At 33.0% G+C, this 23,963-nt stretch overlaps 1 protein-coding gene across 1 annotated transcript; it reads left to right on the forward strand.

Moving 5' to 3' along the window:
* Nucleotides 1–7,802: 7,802 nt before the first annotated feature.
* Nucleotides 7,803–9,530, forward strand: LOC131857153 (exocyst complex component EXO70H1-like). Its single transcript, XM_059209314.1, has 2 exons — nt 7,803–8,098; nt 8,168–9,530. The coding sequence occupies exons 1-2, from the start codon at nt 7,803–7,805 to the stop codon at nt 9,528–9,530; spliced, it is 1,659 nt and encodes a 552-aa protein (XP_059065297.1).
* Nucleotides 9,531–23,963: the final 14,433 nt, after the last annotated feature.

Genomic DNA, 23,963 nt, shown 5'->3' on the forward strand with positions numbered 1-23,963 from the left:
CTCCTAACCTCTCCCATGGTCCTAGGAGTTGGCCAATTCACAATGGCCTTAACCTTAGAAGGGTCCATCTTAAGATGCCCCTTGGAGATGAAAAACCCCAAATATACAAATTATTGCTTCATGAACTCACACTTCTCTAAGTTGATGAGTAGCTTCTCCTCATGTAGTTTCCTCAACACCAAATCCAAGTGCCTTAGGTGGTCCTCCTTGGTCTTACTAAAAATGAGAATATCATCTAGGTATACCACAACAAATTTTCCTATAAAAGGATTAAGAACACTATTCGTGATTCTCAAGAAAGTGCTAGGGGCATTACTCAAGCCCAAAGGCATCAACATCAATTCATACAACCCTTCATTGGTTTTGAAGGCTACCTTCCACTCATCACCTTCCCTTATCCTAATTTGGTGGTACCCACTTTTCAAGTCTATTTTGGTGAAGTAGCAAGCCCCTCCCAAACAATCCATTAGATCTTATATTTTTGGCATATGAAATTTGTAGCTTATGGTGATCTTATTGATAGCCCTTGAGTCTATATATAGCCTCCATTTGCCATCCTTTTTGGGTGCCAAGATGGTTGGTACTACACATAGACTGAGACTCTTCCGAATCATACGTTTATCAAGCAACTCCTACACTTGCTTAGAAATTTCCTCATTTTGAGTGGGAGTCATTTTATATGTAGCTTTCTTGGGAAAGGTGACTCTGGAAATGAAGTCTATGTGATGACTTATATCCCTAATAGGTGGTAGAGAGTTTGACATATCTTCTTTCACCACACCTTCATATTTCTGCAACAACTTCTTCACTTCAAGTGGAACACCCTTACCCTCGACCTTAGACTGATTTGCCATGTCCTTCGGGTTCAACACCAAATCAAATCCCATGTCTTCATCTTTAAGAGTTTGCAGCATCTACTTCTCGCCAACAAACATAATCCCTAATTCATTCTTCCTATCACCCACACTATTAGGTAAAGGATTCAAGGTAAATGACTCACCATTATTGGTGATGGTGTATGTGTTATTTTGTCCATCATGTTGAGCCTTCAAGTCATACTAGCATGGCCTTCTAAAAATAAAATGACATGCATCCATCTCAACAATATCAAATAGTATCCTATCCTTATAACCTCCTATATGAAAATCAACCCAAGCTTGTTCATCAACAAGAGTTTGTTGCCCTTTTGTTAGCCATGAAACCTTATAAGGAAATGGGTGAGGTAACCTTTTAAAATGCATCTTTTCTACCATTTCAATAGACACTAAGTTATTAGTAGACCTAGAGTCAATGAATACCTTACATACCTTTCCTCCCGATTTGCAAGTTGTTCTGAATAGAGTTTTCCTCTGTGGTGTTTCTTGAGAAGTTGGCACCTTCAAAAAGGGTCTCCTCATCATGATAATTTCTCCTACCTCTGCATTTGTGCCTCTGGATGGTGAGTTCACACTTTGGCAATCCTCCTCTTGGACCAACTGAGTCCTTCTTTCTCCTCCTTGGGTATTGGTCTGATTTTTCTCAAGACACCTCTTTGCAAAATATCCTTCCTGTCCAAAAGAATAGCATCTCCCAATGAAAGTGACATTGCCTCTTCCTGGTCCTCCAAATCTTCCTTTATCATTAACCTTTTCCCCCTAAAGTTGCCTTTGAAATTTGTGCCTCCTTGCTGCTCACATTGGCTAGATTCCCCTTGTGTCTTTTGAGGTTAACCCCTACCACCAAAAGCTCCCCTTCCTTTGAAGTTTCTTCCTCCTTTCCCTCTACCATTTTGGTCACTCTTCCTCCTTAGCTTCTCCTTTGCTCTAAGTGCCAATTGGAAGCACTTGCTTACTATGTCAGGGGCTAGGATTCTAGTTTCATCTTGAATGATATACTTCAATCCATTGAGGTACCTTGCCACACTTTCCAGTTCCTCCTCATGCTGCTTGGTTCTAAGACTTAGTTTGTGAAACTCTTCTGTATATGCACTTACATCAAAGTCTTTTTGCCTCAAATTTTGCATCTTCCTATAGATTTGGACCTCATAGTTTGTTGGTACAAAATGTGCCTTCACTCTTGTTGACATCCTATCCCAAGATGTTATCATGTTTCTTCCTTCCTTCACCCTATCACCTTGCAAGGAGTTCCACCATGTGAGTGCATATCCATTCATTTTGGACTTGGTAAATGTAACCTTATTTTTTTTTGGGATATCCTATTCTATCCAATCCATGACTTATTCTACATCCCATGCCCCACTAAACATAGGGACATCATCCTTGCCACCAAAGGAGCCTCAACTAACTGCATTTAGGGCTTCCACAAATTCTTTCTGATCTGCAGGTAATTCCACCTCTTGCCTTGGGGTTTCTTCATCTTCCCTTTCCTTACCTTCTCTATCAGATTCACATTCTCCTTCCTTCCCTTTTCCCTTAGCCTTTTCCAACTCCTTTACTCTAGATTCAAACATCTCCTCAAACACCTTCCTTACAGCCTCTTGTGACATTGAATTAGGAGGCATTATGTCAGCCTCTTCTACACTTCCATCTGCTGACATACATCAAGATCACTTATCCCAAATTACCTAAAGCTTGCTTTGATACCACAATGATTCAGAGTCCACAGGGAACTAGTGGTTATTCACCCCACTACCCAAAAACCTATCAAAGTACTATTTTCTTCACATAACTACCCCTCCAAATTCATCATTCAATGTATCACAAACTTTCCTCTTACAACTTCTCACATCAAATGTCCTTTTGTTCTTCTTCTCATTGACCACTTCCTTAGTCTATGAGGACACAATCCCACATACTTGCATGGGATGGACTAGAACCTTAAACCAACCATATTCAAACCCTATATGCCTAATATAACACAATTCAATCACCTTTATGTGGTCAATACACTTCCAAGGGTGACTTACCTTGAAATGACCTAGTTAGCTACTAGCCCTTTTTTGAGGTTTCTGGCCTATAATTTAAAATTATTCCAAATAAACCTCCAAAAATATTTCAGTTTGGAATACCCTTTTGGACACTATATATTATATGTCAGAATGGACTTGTACTTTCTCAAGGTAGGGTCAATGGTTTTGACTGTTCTTATGGACCTAATGTGCCAATTAGGCCATTTTTACAAAGCAACCCCTTAATAAAAACTTGGTTTCATAAAAAAAACACTTGGAATAGGTCTTTCCACCTTCAAATACATTGAATCCACCCTTTTATTAGCTTTAGTCCACCCATACAACCTACAACAATCCAATTCGCTTTCAACTAGGACTAGTCACATAAAGATGTTTGGTCTTCTATTGGCCATATCTCCCATATGCAATTATCTTCCTATCCAAAACCACCATAGTTATAGAGTACATATATGGTCCTTACTTTCCACCAAAGGCCAGAATCCTCCAAAGATGGAAAGTCAAGATATTGGCATTTGAATCCAAAACCCTAGGTAGGCGAGGGTTTGATGACTAGTTTCAGAAAGAAACTGATGGATCTCCCTATTAGCTTAATGAAAATTCACTAGACCAAAGGAAAATTGAAGCTAATTCATTTCCCTACACATCCATGTGCCTTTTTTTGTAAATGAATCTGTACAAGTAAGTACATAGATAAAAAATAGTGAAATTAACAGGAAAATGTGTGTATTTCAATTGTATTCAACTCCAAAACTTCAAAAAATCCAAATATTCAATCACCAGAGGTATATATACCCCTTACATCAAGAAAAAAAACTACCTTCAACCATATTTCAAAATAAAATAACTGTTGGAGACAAGTTGCTCCTCCTAGACAAGTTGTCAAGATTTGACAACTTTTACAAAATTGGGTATTTTGGGCATTAGGCCTCCAAACATGACATGAATGCCTCAAAATGGTTTCTTACAATTAAAAAAAACATAAAAGACCTATCCTACCCCTCCCTAGAATATTACTTACCCATTGACCAAAGTTGACCATGCTGGGTTATATATGCCTAACAAGATCAATGACCTTACAAATGGGTCCAAACCAATACAAAACCATACAAATTGGTCCCGAGAACCTTATTAAATGCAAAAATGACCAAATGACCCATGATACATGATGAGCCTTCATGATCCCTCATGGTGTCCTTATGGTGCCCCTGCACCAACATGAAGAGGGAACCCATGTGTTAGTAGAGTATAGGTAGGCTCAATACTAAGAAAATGCTAGAACACATTGACATGAATGAAGGGGACATATTTAATCATTTATATGTTAAAAAGGAAGAGAATGCTGAAAGAGAAAACAATGCACTAGAAGTAGCAAATAATAAGGAACTAGTTGAAACCTTATAATTCATGCTTCCTATTGAAGTGATGATACCGTTTAGGATTTCCAACATACGAGAGTACACAAATAAAGGTGTTTTGGTCACAAATAGAGTTATACCTTATGAAATAGAACTATATACAAATAAGACAAAATAAATTGAGAATAAAAGGGTTAGGAAATTTAAACTTTGAGAGGGTTCGAAAAAGGTTGTGTGTCTTAAAATTTTAAATCAACTAAACATGCTTAAGTCATGCTTAAATATGTTACTTGGGTTATTTGTGGTCACTAATGATATCTAAAATCTTGGATCTTGTATTTTCACTGAGAATACCCCTCAAGATCATTTTATCTAATGCAGGATGAGCTTCCTATTTTTAACCTTTTCTTCAAATTATTCCTGAGGAAAATATTTACACATCTTAAACAAGTTATTTAATGTAGGAATAACTTAGATAAAATTCTCATCTTAGTGGTGTATCCTAGGGTCTATGTGGAGATGGATTTAAATAATTAGCTTCTTCAAAATATTAAGTTAATTTTCTGTAGGTTTGAATTTTATCAACCTTTATTATATTTCGATAAACATATTGCTTATTTTATTTGTAGACAAGAAGGTCACTTGATAAGAGATTGTCCTATTAGGTTGAATATGTTTGTTTATCCCCTAAGTTTAGGTCCAACTAGTTTTTCACACTATTGAACAAACCTCCTAATTTTCCTAAGGTGTATACTCAACAAAATAGGTTAATTCTTTCCAAAATATCTAGAATATTAGTATTAAACCACCTATGGTTTCTACCTCATTGTACAATTTTTTAATGATGTTAGATGGATAGATATTGATAAGGAAGAGGAAAGAACCTTTTGGATATGGTAATATTTAAGGTAGTCATTGTTAGAGAATGCCAAGATTTGAAAGAACAAATAAACCTTCCACAAATGAACAAAAATGAGTACAATAGGATATATATAGTATAATATGAAGAGTGTGTAAATCTAGAATGAGATCCTTCAATATATACACAAGGTAGAGGAGGTAGGAATATATGATTGACTACCCCTCCAGAGGTACATCATATCAATGCTTAAGAGACACATTTTTTAGCATACATCAAGTGTGCATGAAGTAGGTGTCTCAAATGGTGAACACATTTGTCACAACCACATGAAGTGAGAAAAATGGTAGCTTTAGATTGAATTGAATCTACCTTACAATATGATATAACACATGATTTGGAGGGAAAATTCATCCCACAAATATGGAAGGTAGAGCTTGACATACACATTTTGAAATCTATTAACTATTTTATTCTCCTTTAGTAAGTTCTTTAGTCCCTCATCATTGTTCCTATCCTTACAAAAATTATCCATTCATTAGATAAGTCAATGATTATGGATTTAGGGTACATGGAAGAATTTGGCTCCACAAAATGTCCAAAAAGTGGAATTATTTTCCCTAATTTTGAAACATGTTATCTCAATTAAACTAAAAATTTGAGGGTCTTAAATATAGAATCTTAAAAAATTCTAGTACTCTAAGGAAATCTTTTGAATTTGTAATTTATTCTAATACTGAGATGATATAAAATATTGATGTAGTACTTTAAATCTAGTTTAAAAAATGTAATTTATTCTTAAGCACAAATGATATAAATTGATTTTTAATAGTCATGTACAAAAAATCACTATTTAAAATTAATTTTATATGACCATAACATGCACATGTGTGACCACCATAATTTGACCTAAATAAAAGTATTTTTAGAATTATTTTTGGGAAAATATGTGTATTATATTGAAGATTGATGAGGATATATTTTTAAAAGTATTTAGATATTTTTTATTAATTTTTAATTGATCCCAATTGTTGTTTTTTAAAACCTCTTATGTACAACTACCATAGTTTGAGTTAAATTAATTTTATTTTTTTAAATCATTGTGTAAAAAATTATGTATAGATCGATGTCACATAATTTTTAAAAAGAAACGTACAAAATTAAAATTTATTAAAAAATACTAAATCTTAACACTTCAATATTATGGAATAATTTAAGTAAAAATTAATTAGAAAATAGAAAATAAAAAATTGAAATAATAGAAAAAGAACATATTTAAAAATTAGGCATCATCATCTATAAATGAATTTTAATTTCATAAAAATTCTAAAAAATAGTGGTTAGCCATATTGCCAAATCAATTTTTTCCTTGTTGTTTTCATGGCATTATACTTTGTAGGTCTAAGGCTAAGGGTTGGGTTCCCAAGTCTTAGAAAAGACAATATCATAGATTCAAATTTGAAATTTTATATTACAATTATATTAAATATAAAAAATATAAACAATACTTTTAAATATTGATAATTAAAATCATTTTTTTTTATGATAATGAAAATGAAAGTTATCAATATATAAGATCAACAATGATATTGAATTTAACTTTTTTATCCTATAATTAATAAGTTCAATTACATCAGCTCACCATCAAGAATTTGTCAAGGCAAAAACTCAGAATTAATGCATTTTTTTAATAATAAACCAAAATTTTAAATTGAAAGGAAATTAAAAGAATAAATTTTGAAAAGGAAGATGAAATGTTAATCTTTATAAGATGCAATGATAAAATGCTAGTAATTTTCAAAAGTTAATAGTAATGTGAGAGCTTCAAATGTTTTTGATTAAGTAAAAACAAGTTTTAAGGGACCCGAAACCCAATTACATTCGAAAGATATTTAGGAAAGAAACAAAACAAAACAGCTGCAAAAGACTAGAAAAAACACCAGTATCAGAGAAAAGGACAGCAAGAGGCCAGCAAGAAATTGACCCCAAGCCCAGCGTTACAAGAAATTTAAAAACTCTTCATGGTTTCTTCTGCATTCTGCACCAAGAGCATCATTGCCTTGGCCGCTTCCCTCAAGTCGGTGTTTTCCTGAGCAATCTGACTCTCTTTCATTTTCGTGTCCTTCTCAGCAGTAGTCTGCCTGGTTTTGCGCCTAAAGATCTGGTGGGGTGTTTTTTTAATAATAAACCAAAATTTTAAATTGAAAGGAAATTAATAGAATAAATTTTTAAAAGTTAATAGTAATGTGAGAGCTTCAAATGTTGACTTGGTCTCCTTCAATATATTCAGGCGTTTGCTTTATCGCAACAGAGGGTTTACTCAGTCCATTTCAATATTGAAACAAAGTATTTAGGGCTCTGTAGTAGTATTTTCTTAAGAAATTAGGTGTCCCATCATTGTAATTTTTTCTTTGATATCATATTTAAAAAAATTAGGTCCACTGACACCATTCGTAGAATCCTGGATACATAGCGTTCATCGCTTACACCACCATAAGTCAGTCAAGCGAAAATCTCGTGGAGACAAAGTCATACAATTTTATATATCAAATATTTGTACATGTTAATCTGACTTTACATTTCAAGGGATTTCTTAGGTATTGAGTAAGAAGTCTCTTGCCAAGCATTTGAACAGGAGCGGCCACACAGAGAAAACGAAAGCTCGTATGCATTGGAAAGGATGGAAGCAACTTTGGCCGCAGCAGAAATACTGATTACCAGATGGGAGTGCAAAAAAACCACAATAAAAATGCTCTTTCAGAGCACTGCAGAAGAAGTCCGTATATACATGGAAACCGTTGACAATCTCCAACGGCTCATGGAATATTTGTCTGCCGTTGGCACAGATGCTGCGGGAATCATCCGTGCACAGCGGCTAATGAAAATGGCCATGATCCGTCTGGAGAAAGAGTTTCATAAAATTCTATTATCTAACAGCAAACCCATCGATCCTGATCGGGAGTCATCGGCTCGTCCGTCCTTCTATTCCTCCACAGAGGGTAGCCTCACTAGATCCATTTGCTCTGACGGCGACGACAATCGCAGCAGCTTCTCGAGCTCCAATTGTCTGTCAGTAAACAGACTCTGTGAATTCGACATGGTTCCGTTGGACGCCGTGGTGGATCTGCGGAGAATAGCGCAGCGCATGGCGAAGAGTGGGTATGCGAGTGAATCCATCCGAGTCTTCGTTCTCAGCAGGAAGTCCGTGGTGGAAGAGAGTTTATACAATCTGGGCGTGGACAAGGTGACGGTAAAGGATGTTCGGAAAATGAAATGGGAATTTCTTGATGAAAAGATTAAGAAATGGATTCACGGTGCCAAAATCAGCATCCGAATCCTGGTTGCCCGAGAAAAGCGGCTGTGTGAAGATGTGTTTGAGGGGCTTGATAAGATGAGAGATGCTTGTTTTGCCGAAATCGCCAAGGAGACCACAGGCAGGGTTTTCGCCTTGGCAGAAGGAGTGGCAGCCACAAGCCTGACGCCGGAAAGGATATTCAGAGTGCTTGACCTCTACGAAGCCGTCACTGATCTCATGCGGGACATCGAGGCCACATATTGTCAAAACTCCTTCCCAAGCGTGCATGAGCATAAGATCGTGACCAAGCTGGGAGAGGCGGCCCGGGGAATGTTGAAAGAATTTGATAAGGCCATTGAGAAGGAGAATTCTAAGGCTGCCAGTCCGGGCGGCATTATACATCCTCTCACCAGATACGTTATGAATTATCTCACTTTTCTCTCCGATTACAAGGAAACTTTGGTTAACATAACTGCAGATGCGCCTGAGGAGCTACCCAAGAGGCTACCCGACGATTACGCCGTTCACAATCCCTGTGACCCGTTGTCTGTCCATCTCGGATGGGCCATCTTCCTTCTCCTGTGTAAGCTTGTCAAGAAATCTGATATGTACAAAGTTGTGGCTCTGTCGTACCTCTTTCTCATGAATAATCTTCACTACATAGTCCAGAAAGTGAATGGCTCCGAGCTCAAATATATACTGGGCGAGGATTGGGTAAGAAATCAGTGGAATAGGGTAAGGCAGTACGCTCTCAATTATGAAAGGAGCGCGTGGATGAAAGTGCTGTGGAGTATAACAGACGAGGAAGATGCAGGGAGAGGTGGAATTTCGTCCGGGCAAGGTCTGAAGGAGAAATTGAAGGGATTCAATTCAGCGATGGAAGAGGTAAAGAGAAGGCATAGCGGATGGGTGGTTCCTGACGTCGTGCTGCGAGAGAAGCTAGGTATTTCAATTACTGAGAAATTGGTACCAGCCTACAGTTCCTTTCTTACCAGATTCAGGAGCCAATTTGAAAGCGATACGTTGGTTAAATACACACCTGAGGAGGTGCAAGATTTTGTGCTGGACATATTTAAAGACAGGCCCTTGTCTGTGAGCTTCACGAGATCTTGATGACTGACCGATTCGCATTTATATATTGGCATCTTTCTTTTTTTTTTTTGTTTTTGTTTGTAAGTATGAATATTCAATATAACAAAAAATTTCTCGTCCATATTGTATTAAGAGAATCAGAGCGAGTTGACTTACTTTAGTTTCTTGTTAAATTTAGAAACTTCGTTAATGGGAGAGCAAATAATTCCGGTTGATTACCTCTTAGTAGTATAAAATACATCTACAGATGATAACGTGCTTACGTTTTACTTTTTTTTCTTTAAGAAGTTGAATCATTCAGTAAATATTAGAGACGCGACTCCCCAGGTTAGGCATTAGTAATAATAATGTTATTAGTGCCTCTTCGTAGCCACATACTAATGGAATGAATAAATTGTCTTTTTTTTTTAATATTAAAGATCGAGAGTAAACAAAATACAATCAGCTGTAGACAGGGGAGGCTGCGCCTCAACCTCCAAAACTACGGAAGATCTGTGTTACATTACTAGAGAGTAGTCCAATGTAAAAAAAGGAACAGTGCAAAAAAGGAAAGTCTAGGCACTACTGCAAGATGTGATCAAAATGATCAATCCAAGTGGTCCACCCTTGGGCCCCTTCCATCTGAATCACCTTCTTTCGGTCTTGGATCTGGGACAGCTTTGCAATGTGATCAGCCTCAGGCATCCTGTTGCTGTTGATCTCTTTAAGCAGCTTCTTTAGAGCCTCTTCAAAGGAAGATTGGTTTTTCGCGAGCCTTCTCCACTCGTAGCCATCCTTCATCTCATGTATGAACATTGTTGCGTGCCCATCTTGCAGGAACCGGAGGAGCTTATGCCTTTCGACATTCATCACGAAGGAGACCTACGAGGCAATTTTAAAAAAGGTGAGTCTACGAAGAGACTTAGTAAGACATCTGCCATTGCCATTAAACTTGTCCTCATTTCACATCTTCCAAATGAACCAAAGGATATAAGAAGATAAGATAAACTAGAATAAGTTAGCATCCTTTTTTAGTCCATCAATATAACGAGAAATAATGTTAAGGATATCCACATGATTAGGAATGCAAAAAGAAAACATTAACCAAACCTCCCTGGTGAAGGAGCAGTCAAAAAGAATGTGTTTGCTGGTCTCAGGTAATCTTCAAATGGAACACATATCAGTACTAAGGGGGTTTCTCCTTATTGGGAGTCTGTCAATAATAAGCTACCATTTAAAGCATTGTATTTAGGGGGAATCGAGCTTTTCCATAGTCGAGTAAAGCATTTATACCAGGAGTTGTCAAGCAGATCCAATTACCACAGCATGTTAACATGATTAATAATGGAGTCATTTTTTTATAGATATATATTATTTAATGAAAATTATTAAAAAAAGTCATTTAAAATGATAAAAACACTATTTCAGGTTGTTATTTTGAATTTCATAGAATAAATATAATTGTATTAATTAAATATTTAATTTGATAAATATAATATTAATATGATAAAAAATCTAATGGTGGACATAAAAATTTGGCTACTCAATTCATAATGACAAATATAATATAAAAATATCATATTTTTTTTTTTGTGATTGCAAATATAGTACATAAATGTTATGCAAAAGTAATTGAATAGACAAAATAGTTTATTGTGTTGTTATTATGTAGCATGTAATTAGTATAAAAACCATAGTGACCTCGATGAAGCCCTCTAGAAATTCTCATCTAGACAACAAATGTTCAAACTCAATATATATTTTTGAATGTCTTTTAATTATAATGTGTTGATGCAAGACTAAATATACTAATTTTTATGCCTTTGTGATGTAATATATCTAGTACTAATGTTTTGATTGCATATGGTAATAGTTAGTTAGGGTTGATTCTCTAAAGTAAGAACATGAGATACTTCATCATTCTAACTAGATAAGGTTTTTACTCTAGATGAGTAAAACAAAATATGCTTTGACAACCTAAATAATTATTCTGAAAACTCTTGGAAAGATTCTTTTATATATCATCAAGTTTCTTTGTTTTATAAAAGTAAGGAAAAATTTAAGTAGTTAAATTCATAAAAAAAGATATTCACAATTAAAAATAGACTATTTACAACCTACAAAGAACTCTACAAATCTCCAACCTAAAGTAAGTATATTAGGCTAATTCAAAACAAGGATCAATAGTCATAATTGGGATTATGCCTATCACCAAACTAAATTATGTTTTTAAAAGATTGGATTGACAAAGCTAAATTATTATTTCTATTTTTTAAATAATAGAGAATAAATTTTTATTTGAAAAAATCTTATTTAATTTTCAACAATTAGCAAGCATTATGTCTTCATTATACATTTTTTTAAAATCATCTATAAACCTCATTTTCAATCCCTTACAAGAACCATGGTGAAACTTAGATGAACATTCTCATACATCTTACATCCTATATTAGATACATAATCTTCTCAATTTTAATGAGATTTTTTATTAATGTTAATACAATTTTCTAGAAAATTCAGGGATCGAATGACCATTGAAATTTATTTCAACTAAAAGATTTAAATACAAAATATATTGAACAAACTAAACATAATCAAACACAAAGATCCTCTCAACCCCTCATAAACCTAGTCAAAGAACCAACATAATATCCATTAGGATAAACTATCTTTATTAGGTTTAAATTCCTCAAAGATAAGAAATTTGAATATTTTAATACCTCTACATAATCTAATAATATATTTTTTTTCTTTCTAAAAAGTAAAATGATCCCATTCCAAATTTTAAATTTATGAATCTAAATACATAGACTAGTGGTTCATAATCCCTAATATCGAAAAATTGGCAATCTACTACTAATTTTTTTTACAATTCTAAATATAGAAAACAAAAATGTTCAATGAAAGATCCAAAAACCTAAAACCTGGAACAAAACACTCATTTAGATCACAAAATATGGAAATTGAAATACTCACTTCAAAATATAATATTTCAAAATCCAAAAAATACCATGTCACATCTAACAAAATAATCCATCTCTAAACCTAGCATGGTGTATGAAATCATCAATCCCACCTGTAGCTAATCCCAATCCATTTATGCATATCTTAATATTACCATATTTCAATCTACCCTTCTTACCTATACTAGTACATAAGCCCACATATCTCCATCACTACATCCCTTTCATATAAACTTTTACATATCATACCACTAAATTTATGTTTGCAGTACATGTAGAAAAGCCATCCACACAATTATCAAAGCTCGTGAATGAAATCCATAAAGAATAGAACTATTAGTGTGATCCACCTAAATTGAATGCGTATAATGTAACATTATTATCTTATAGAGGAAGTAGACATGTGATTAAAAAGAAAAAATGAACTTCAATAAAATAAAAAATTGAAACATTAGTTATAAAGAGGAAAAAATCAACATAATAGTTTTTTTTTCTTTTTTTCTTTTTTGGTAGGAATCATATTTGAAAACCTTAAAAAAGGAGAAAAGGAAAAAGTAAAGAAAAAAATTTGTGTTAAAATCTAATTTTTGAATAAATATTATATTAATTAGATTGTTAATTCCTTTTGTATTTGATAATATAATACCTTTTGTCAATTGAATTTTTTCATATTTTCATATGTTTTATCTAAGTAATTTAACAATTTTATGAAGCACACCTTGATTTGCAATAGAAATTTTTTGAGAGCTTTCCTCGGATCTTACATAAAAAAAAAAGAAAGAAAAGAAAAAGTATACTATCATTCGTATAATTAAAATAAAAATTAAAAGGTGAAGAGATACAATTCCCTGAGTGTTTATTTTTCTTAGATTTCTTTTTCAAGCAAAGAGACACCTTGGAAATGATATATGTTGATGTCTTTTACATATATTTTGCAAAATATATGTATTCTAGTTAAGAATAAACATATATATACATACACACTCTCAACTCATTTACAAGAATCACATCTTATTTAATTTTAATACAACCAATAAATTTTTTGTTAAATTTTATTTAAAATAATTCTAACATAAATTTTTAGAAGTTATTGATATTTTAGGCATTTGAATATTTTTAACAAATGATGAAATTAAATAAATTATTATACACACAAATTAAAAGTCATTTTCTTTCAAATTTGAACGATATTCAATAATTCTTGAATGTTTTTTTGATTATACCATTCAAAATTTATGAACTCTCGCTCTTCATTGAATCAAACAATTGATAATTTTTTTAATATATAAACAATTAGTAGCTTTGATAAGCTAAAATATTTTTTAATTTTATATTAAAAACAATCTATTTTTGAGATAAATTTTCTTTTAGTTTATTATTTCTATTGTATATTTTCTAATCCATGAATAGTAAAACAAGATTATTGAAAAATATATATAAATTTTAAATATTCTTTGATTGTAGGTCAGAGAATGATAGATAGTGTACAATTAAAAGATGATGTTTTGTAGCCTTCCTTTCGATTTGATTTGAACCTTAATGACTCAATTGTAAGTTGTCCACTCCCACTCAAAAATTCTTCTTCATCAAATTTATATTAACATAAACTTAATATTGAAATAATATTTTATTAAATATAAAATCAATCTTATTCCAAATACATTTTCTTATAGAATGTTATTTATTATATATTTTTTAAGCCACAAATACTTAAACAATATTATTAAAAATGGCGTGTTAATGGGCTAGAAAGGGTTCATCCTTGGAACATATGAAGGTAGCCCGGTAATATGGTTGTCACCGGAGCAAGATTGGATCAAGGTTAACTTTGATGGCTCTACTAGAGGAAATCCTGACCCATGAGTGTCGAGTGTGTGGCAAGAAACTATCAAGAACAAATTTTGGCTAGATGTTATCAACAATTAAGAATGGGACTAATAATGAAATTGAGACATTTTGGCTCTTTTGACAGTCCAAATGGAAAGAAAGTTGGGGATGGTGAATCTTCACCTTGGGGAGATTCTCAGATTATAGTGCAATATTACCGATAAAAAAAATATATTATTGATGAAAATTTACACATTTTATAATTATTCTTTTGTTCCAGCGCATCGGAGGAGGGAAAGGCGGTGTAAAATTTAAAAGCGATATTACGTGGCCTCCGTTTTGATTAAATTTAAGCACTTTTCCTAGTCAAATTTATATTAACATAAACTTTACGGAAAACCGAAGACACCCCTTTGGTAAGTTTATACGATTCTGTGACTTGATCGCCATGTGCTTTTTTACCGTTAGTCTCCTCAGCTGGAAACTTGGACAGCACGTATATTTTAGTGTCCAATGTTCTGTGATTTTGATGTGGAATGGATTATGGATGTCATTGCTTCGATTTTTTTAATAACGGAGTTTTCTCAATGAGAAAAGGGAAACTACGACCACGAGAACTAGTTTGATTTTTTTATTTTCCTTAGGGATGAAGTAACATTTAAATTATCTTTTAATAAAATCATAATGTATTCACTTAAAAACATTTTATTCTACTTGAGAGCGGATTGTTTTGACCAATTTCAGGAGCAATTAAAAAGTGTAAAATGTATTATATCTAGCAATCGGATTTTGGTGTACAATGGGTATATCAAATAGATGTGGAAGATCAAATAGGGAAAATTTTGGTCTGTTTTATGCATACATTTGTGTATTATATGAGGTCAATTGGTTGGCTATTTAGAAAATGATGTTGTATTTGCAACAAAGGTCTTATAAAGCCAAGGGGAGGGGGGCTTAGAGAGAGAAGGTATGGAGAAGAGACATATGGAGAGGAGAGGGAGAGATGAATTGAGAGAGGAGTGAAAGATAGATAGAGATGGAAGAGATAAATTTATAAAGGAGACAATGAGAGTGGGAGTGGGTGAGAGATTGACAGATGGAAAGATAAAGATAGAGATAAGAAGTTTTGTATAGAGAGCTAGAGAGGGATATATATAAGGCAATGAGAGATGAAGGGATAAAAAAATAGAGATAAAGGGGGAGATAAAGAAATAGAGAGGCAAAAATATAGATATATAGGACTAGGAAGAGGGTGAGGGAGAGAGAGGGAGACATATATAGAGGTAGAGGGGGAGAGAACAAGTTAGATGTAGAAATAAAGATAGAGAAAGAGACGAAGATGGAGAGAAATAGATAGAGAGATAAAGTAAGTAGAGGGAGAGATAAAGATAGAGATAGTGCGATAGAGAAGGAGTGGAAGATAGAGATGTGTAGAGGAAGGAGAGGGATAGATATAGAGATATAGATCATGAGAGATTGTGAGATGGAGTGATATAGATATATGAGATGTAGAGAAAACAAGAGGGAGAGATAGGGAGATAGAGAGACTGGGAGATATAGATATATGAGATGTAGAGAAAACAAGAGCGAGAGATAGGGAGATAGGGAGATAGGGAGAGATTGTGAGATGGAGTGATATAGATATATTAGATGTGGTGGATTAAGCAGCTCATCAATGTCAAATTCATCCATGATGTCTAGATATGTGTTTGTGAGATGGGTGCAAGAGCTCGACATATATATACATAAATAATTTAAATATATACATAAATTTGAAAAAAGAAATTAAAAAAATAACTTTTAAAATGAATCTAGATCTATATGTACATATATATTTAATTCAAATTATTAAATAGGGAGATATAGATATACGAGATATAGAGATTGGGAGATAGGGAGATATAGATATATGAGATGTAGAGAAAACAAGAGGGAGAGATAGGGAGATAGGGAGATAGGGAGAGATTGTGAGATGGAGTGATATAGATATATGAGATGTGGTGGATTAAGAAACTCATCAATGTCAAATTCATCCATGATGTCTAGATATGTGTTTGTGAGATGGGTGCAAGAGCTCTACATATATATACATAAATAATTTAAATATATACATAAATTCGAAAAAAGAAATTAAAAAAATAACTTTTAAAATGAATCTAGATCTATATGTACATATATAATTAATTCAAATTATTAAATAAAACTTAAAATTAAAAATTTTGGATCCTAAAACACATGTAAATTAAATCCTAAAGATCACATGCACATACACATGTACAAACTAGACACATTCAATGTATGAAATATATACACATGTCATGGTGGGCATACATGTTTAAACTATATACACATACATATGTACATTGTAAATAGTTAATTCAAAATTTAAATCTCAAGATTGAAACTTTTTTAAAACTACACATGGTACACACTAGAGATTAAAAAATAAATGCACATGTGTACATTCTTTCAATTTGTCTGAAGTGGTCATGTATTTGATTGAGGATGTCAATTTTAAGGTGTCCTATTTTGGCAAAGAGGTCCTAATGTACATTTTAAAATTAAATTTTAAGGGGTTTCAAATGTTATAAATCAAGGATGTAGATTATTAAACCTCAGTCCTAAGATCCCCTTCATGTGTTGAAATAGTATGTATACATTGAAAGAATTTAATACTTCCTAGGTCATGTCATAGTTAAGGTACATGTGTACATTGAAAATATATTTGAGGGGTCCTATAAATTAGCTAGAGGTCCTAATGAAATCTTGAATGTTAACAAATTTCAATTTAGTTTAAGGGGGGCCATGTGATAATGAATGACTTAAGGGGTCATGTTAATTATGTCTTAAGCATGGGTCATGTGGGTGATAATTAATGTTTTAACTAGGGGTCAGATGTGATAATTAATTTGTCTCTAGGGGTCATAGACAAATGATTGAAAGTAGAGGTCCTAATGAGATCCTAAATTTACATTAGGTCTACATATACATGTTGAAAGTACATGTAAGGGATCATGTGATTTAAATTAATGTCTTTTAAGTGGTCATGTGATAATTAAGATGTCTTAACCTGAGCTCATGTGTGATATTTAATATCTTAATGGGTCTTATCTTGACTACAGGTCCTAATGAGATCCTGAATGATGTAGGTTTTTAAATGTATGCATTGAAAGTATATTTTGAATACCTTAAGTTTGGATTTGAATTTAGTTAAATCATTTGAAAGTATATTTTGCTTACCTTAGGTTTGAATTTTAATTTCGTTAAATCATTTTTGTTTTCGGTTTTGTACATGTTTTTGTTTTTTATTTCATTTCATTTTTGTTTTTTGACTTCATTTTCATTTTTGTTTTCATTTTGGTTTTTGTTTTTTTATTTTCATTTTCATTCATTATGCAAAACAAAGGATTTTATAAAAAAAATTGCTTAAATATTAAAACGTAAATTAAAATTCCAAATAAGAAACCTAAACTAAACACTAATTTTTCATTTTTAATTTGGAAAAAAACTTCAACGAAACCATTACTTTTAATTAAAATTAATAAATAAATAAATAATTAAATAAAACAAAAAAAATATTTCATAAATTAAAAAAAATACATTTAAAACTAAATTAGAAAAAAGAAGGGAGAAAGCGGCCTACCTGGAAGGCTTCGTGGGCAGGTGGAATTCTGCAATCATGATTCCAATGAGGAAAAGAGAGTTGGATCCCCTTTCTTTTTTTTAAATATATTTTTTAAGAAACAAGATCTCTTTTCATTTTAGAATGGGATTTCGTTTCTAAAATTTAGATTGGGACCCTAAAGCCTATAGGATCCCGATATGTTTTTAGGCTCGAGATCTTGTCGCTAATCGAGATCCCATTTCATTTGCCATGCACTCCACCCAATTTTCCTTTTTTTCTATGTGTAAAAATTCCACATGAAGTGAATGCAACTTCTTGCACTTACCCAAATCTACATGTACCTAAAAAGACTAGATCACTAAGATGTTTGCTCAGCAAAAAAGTGATAGGAAATCCCAATACTTTAGCAACTTATTTATATGTATTCTTTTGGGTGTTAAAAAAGAATATTTAAGATATTTCTTTATTCATAGTTTGTTGATAGTTTGGTATATTCATCTAGAGATTCATTGATATTTTTTTCTTATGTAACATTTTCTTCCCTAAATAAAATTGTGTTGTCTGAAACTATGCATGCATAATTACTTCCAAATCTTCTACTACTTTGATTCCTTTCCATATTGCATAGTCCCTTTTCCTTTTAACTATTCTTTCCATAGCCTCTACCATTATGATTGAAAGGAAAGTAGAGATGGGATCTCCCTATCCTATACCATTAGATGCATTGAAGAATCCACATAAAGCTCCATTAACTAGGATTGAGTACCTTATTGATGAAATACAAAACTGAATCATCTCTAGCCAATTTATTTATTACTATCAAGAAAAAAGTCTATTTTACCTTGTCATATGCCTTACATCTAACTTAATCATCACCCCTTTAATTATGTATGTGATCATAGTATGTGTTGTCTCACTAGAGCTACTATTATTCTATCAATAATCTCCTTGATAGGCATGTTGGGACCTCCAAAATTTGGCAAAATTTGAGGGCCAATGTTGAAAAATCACTTGAGACACTTAGAAAGACTTTTGCAAAATCAGTCTAAGTAGCCCACTTTGAGGGTTAGTATCTTCATACCCTTTTATTTTCATGAGAAACTAGATGGGGATATTGTTAACCTCTTAGATCACAGATGACTCATGTCCATTTTTAGATTACCAGGATCAGGTTTGATGAATTTTCGAAGTTCATGTTTTGGGGTCCTGAGGTAGATTTGTTGATTGCACACTGTTAAAATTTTCTAAGTAGCCAATTTCATAGAGTTGCATTTTGTTACTAGTCGATAGTCATGTCAAAATAATCATTCCCAACAATTTTTTACATATCACTGATCCCCCATATCAGTTTTCAGAGCCCCATGAATCTATTTTCTATTTTTCCTAAGTCAATTTTGTATGCGATTTGTTCAAATTTGCAAATTGAATAGTGTCAAATCTACTAAAGTAGCCTTGCATATTAATTTTTATTTCATGGCCTATTAAAATGCATGCCAAAGTCAGTATTCCCCATGATTCTCTATATATTCATATACCATTTCACCAGGTTGTAGCACCCTAGCACTTTATTTGATATTTTTCCAAAGCCAAATCTAAACGGATTTTGTAAGGGTCAAAAATCACCAATTCCAAAAAGGTTAAAAAAGGGCAAGTTTGGATATTAAAATTGTGCACATATGATGGAATTGAGAAAAACCCCTTTGCACATGTGCCCACCATATCCAGATGAAGTGATTCCCCATTGGTTGCCCCTAAAACTGAGGTTTAGTATTTTTTCAAATTAGTGTTTGGATAGGGTTTGGAAGATACAGTTTTAGAATGTGCTTGAGTAGGAAGCTTCAAGTGTTAAAATTGGTCAGCTCAAGAATCATCATGAATATCTATTTGGCATTTTGGATTCCCTATATAACATTCAAATTGTCTGCTAGTTTCTAAGGCCCAAAGAGATGATTTGATCAGTTTCAAAAGAAGTTCCAGATGCTACTTGAGTGGTTTGGTTGTAGTGTAGAGACTCCAAACATAAAATTTAAATAATGATACACTCAAATTTTCAAATCCAAAATATGTCCAATTAAGCTTTCAGAGCATTTTTAAGGGTCATTTGTTGAAGAGCAATTTTTTTTTTAGCCAGGCCCACCATGGACCTGGCTAAGGTTGTGGCCCAACAAGATCAATTAATGCTTATTTTAAGAAGTATATATTATTTAAGTTATTTTTAATTAAATAATATTACATCCAAATTTATTTAGATGGTGAAAGTAAATCAGGATATTTAAACCATTTGATTTGTTGAGGAAATTTGGTTATGCGAAAGGGGAATTTGACTAAATCATATTAGAATGATTTAGGTGCTCGTGCATAATAAGAATGTTTATATTATGCCGGTGATTATTTAAATTCTCTTACTATTGCCTTGTTGTTTCTGACATATATTATCTTAATGGTGTTGGGGGGGCGCACAAAGGGCTTGCAAATTAAAGGTTTTCATCATATTTATGAGCTCCCCACTCCCCAACATGGAAATGGGAGAGAGATTGAGGACAATGTAGGATAGAGAGGGATGAGATGGGTTTCCCCTCTACCCCACAATAACATTAATGTAGACAAAAGTGTAATGCATGTTGAATATCCAGTCAACTAAGAGGGGGTAGGGGGTGAATCAGTTGCCAACTTAAATAATTTCTTCAATGCTTTCAAACATTCAAAAGAACCAAAAAAATTTAATTAAAGTAGATATAATCATGAAGAACACATACATACAACACATCACACAATGAACACCAGATATGACGTGGAAACCCAAAAAGGGAAAAACCACGGAGAATGCTAGTTCTCAATATAAAACATCGGTTAAGGTGATTTATACAAAGGGTGGCTCACTACTAGAATGATCACTACAGAAGGGCTCATTGCCCAAAAAAAGGCTCGCTGTTGAAGAAAGAAAGAAAGAAAGAAAGGTAATCCACCACTGTAACACAATCTACAAAACCAGACCACTTCTGGTGCCTCAACATCAACACACATTGCACATCGTCAATAATAAATTCCCTCCTTTTTAATCTTGCATATCTTCAATAACAATGCTACACATTTTTCATACTAATGCAATCAAATCATCCTCATATATAAACATTGTCCTCAGCAAGCATAATCTTCTAATTTAGGCAGGACAAAGATCTAAACTAGGTCAATACTAAACATTTCGGTTGTGGGAAGGAATGAGAATTAGACAAAATGTTACATCCATTACAAATTATGGACCCAAACTATGATTCATACTCTACACCAATGTCGCTACTCATCCTCAAATTCCGAACTTAATTTGGACCCCAAAATCATTGCCCAATACAACAAAAATAGAAATGGAACCAAGATATACATGAATACAATTGAGAAACACCATATCCAATAAATAAGAATATATGGATCACCATTAACTTAATCAATCCATGCTGAATATAAACTGAGGCACACCATCTAGAGCACCAAAGATTTTGGGAACACTTCCGGATCACCAACACTGAAACTATGTGCTGAAATTAATGAAAACCATTATGTTGGAATCATGACAACCAATCATACTCATCAACAACATCGCATTTGCAACAATCTCCCACTTTGTCATTCATGGCAACATCCATCTACACCAAACAACAAAACTCTGCACAACTCTGCAACTCTACATCTCAACTCTACAACGCTTTGAATCTCTCCCCATTTGACATTGAGGACAAAGGTAGGAATAACTCCCCCTATGAAACTCACTCTTTCTCCTCCTAAGAGGAAGCACCCAAGCATTAGTCTAGATAATAATGTGCAAGTTGTTCACTGGACCAATGCACTTCCAAATGTACATTACTTCAAACTAGGAAAGTATAATACCTCTAACTTTTGCCAAAGATACTCAAAAGTATCCTTACACAACACCTTTGTGAAGATATATGCAATCTTCTCTTTTGTAGGTACACACTCAAGCTTTACTTCATTATCCAATACCTTTTCCCTCAAGAAGTGATACTAAATAAATATATGCTTTGTTCTAGAATGTTGTACCTAATTCTTAGAAATGTTTATTGCACTAGTGTTATCACACATAATAGAGATGGGTTCATTGAATGTTACACCAATATTCCTCAAAGTCTGCTTCATCCATAGAGTCTATGTGCAACATGAAGATGCTGCAATATATTCTGCTTCATCTGTAGATAAAGAGAGAAACCTATTTATTACTTGACCAAGCAACTAACTAGGAGCCAAGAAAGAATGCTCCACCACTTGTACTTTTCCTGTCATCAACACGTCTAGACCAATCTACATCAGTATAAGTTGTCAAAGTGAAATCTGAATATCAGGGATACCACAAGCCAAAATATTTTGTTGCTTTTAGATATTTGAAAATTCTTTTTACTACCACAAAATGTGATTCATTTGGTTCTTGCTGAAATCTAGCCACCAAACAAACTAGATACATGATATGATGGTTTGGTAGCAGTCAAATATAGCGTTGCCTCAATCATTGATCAATACTGACTTGCATCAACCTTAGGGGACATCATCTTTTTTCAACTTGCATCCAGTGGTCATAGGTGTACACACAGGTTTGGAGTTATCCAACCCAAACTTCTTCAACAATTCCTTAATATATTTAGACTGAGAAATGAAAATATTTATCATTCTGGTTTACTTGCAAATCAATAAAAAAATTTAAATCACCAATCATGGACATCTCAAATTCCTTCTACATCGCATTAGCAAAGTTTATGCACATGCCTTAATTCCCTCCAAATATTATTTCATCAACATACACTACAATAATTGGGTGAACTCACAATACTGGTTCCCACTTTTTGACCAACTTTGACACTTAGATGAACATTTTGAAAAAATCCTTCACTTTCTGACACCTATAACTTTTAAACCATTAATAATTTGAAGATGATGTAAACTAGTGATTTGTAACATCTTGTTTGTAGATTCTAAATATATCATTTTTGAATTTTTTTGAATAAAATTTAATTGATTTTTCAATCTCCCTCGAAAAGTAGTTTTTTACAAAATCAACATTTTTTAAGAGTGATGTGCATCCTGAAATGCATAACTTTTTTTCTATAAATGATAAAAACTAAATTCTTTTGAATTTTAGTTTGTAACATCAATACCCAAGGCATGCAGTTGGTTTGATAGTGATGTGTTGATTTTTTTTCATTTTATTTAGTTTTGAAGTCCGACTAATTGTAAATTAGATATAGATGTACGTTTGAACACATAACTTGTTCTATATATATATCAAAATTCAATTTTATTTTTTTTGTTAAAAAGAAGACATCAATACCTAGGGCATGGATATTTTTTAGAATTTTTTTGAATTAGTTTACTATGTTCCCCAATGCATTGAACAAAGAAGTTCATGTTCGATGAAAAACCTACATTCATAAGAAAGAAAACAAAAATATATTAATGAAATTAAATATATTAAAAATCATACTATTTGGAAAGATTATAATAAGGACTAAATACTTAATAAAACAAAACTTATAAATGAATTCATTTGACCCCCCAAAAGCTGATGTAAAATTGGTTTTTTATCAGTATTTGATAGATGCAAAGGAGACTCCATTGCAAGTATGATTTAGAAGTAGAGAGGTTCTATCCTAGAAATTTTGATCTAAGAATCTTTGATCTAACTCTCTTCAATTAATTAATTCAAATAGGACCTCTTCAAGCTTAAATCATTATATTTTCTAAAAAATGTATGATTTCAGCAAAAATCAGGATGTACCAAAAAGTGAGAACCAGTATTGTGAGTTCAACCAATTAATATTTTACCTAAATCAGTTTTAAAGTATAAATTGTTACCTGTTAATCCCTTCTGAAAACCTTGATCAATCAAATACTTACCTAGCCTTTCATACCAAGCTCTCAGAGATTGTTTCAATCCATACAGGGCCTTCTTCAACCTACAAACAATGTTCAGATCATCATTCAACTTAAATCCTTCTAGTTGTTCAATGCAAACTTCTTTCATCTCTCCATCCAAAAATGATGATTTCACATCCATCT

Source organism: Cryptomeria japonica, chromosome 1, assembly GCF_030272615.1.
Source record: "Cryptomeria japonica chromosome 1, Sugi_1.0, whole genome shotgun sequence".
NCBI classification, from domain to species: domain Eukaryota; kingdom Viridiplantae; phylum Streptophyta; class Pinopsida; order Cupressales; family Cupressaceae; genus Cryptomeria; species Cryptomeria japonica.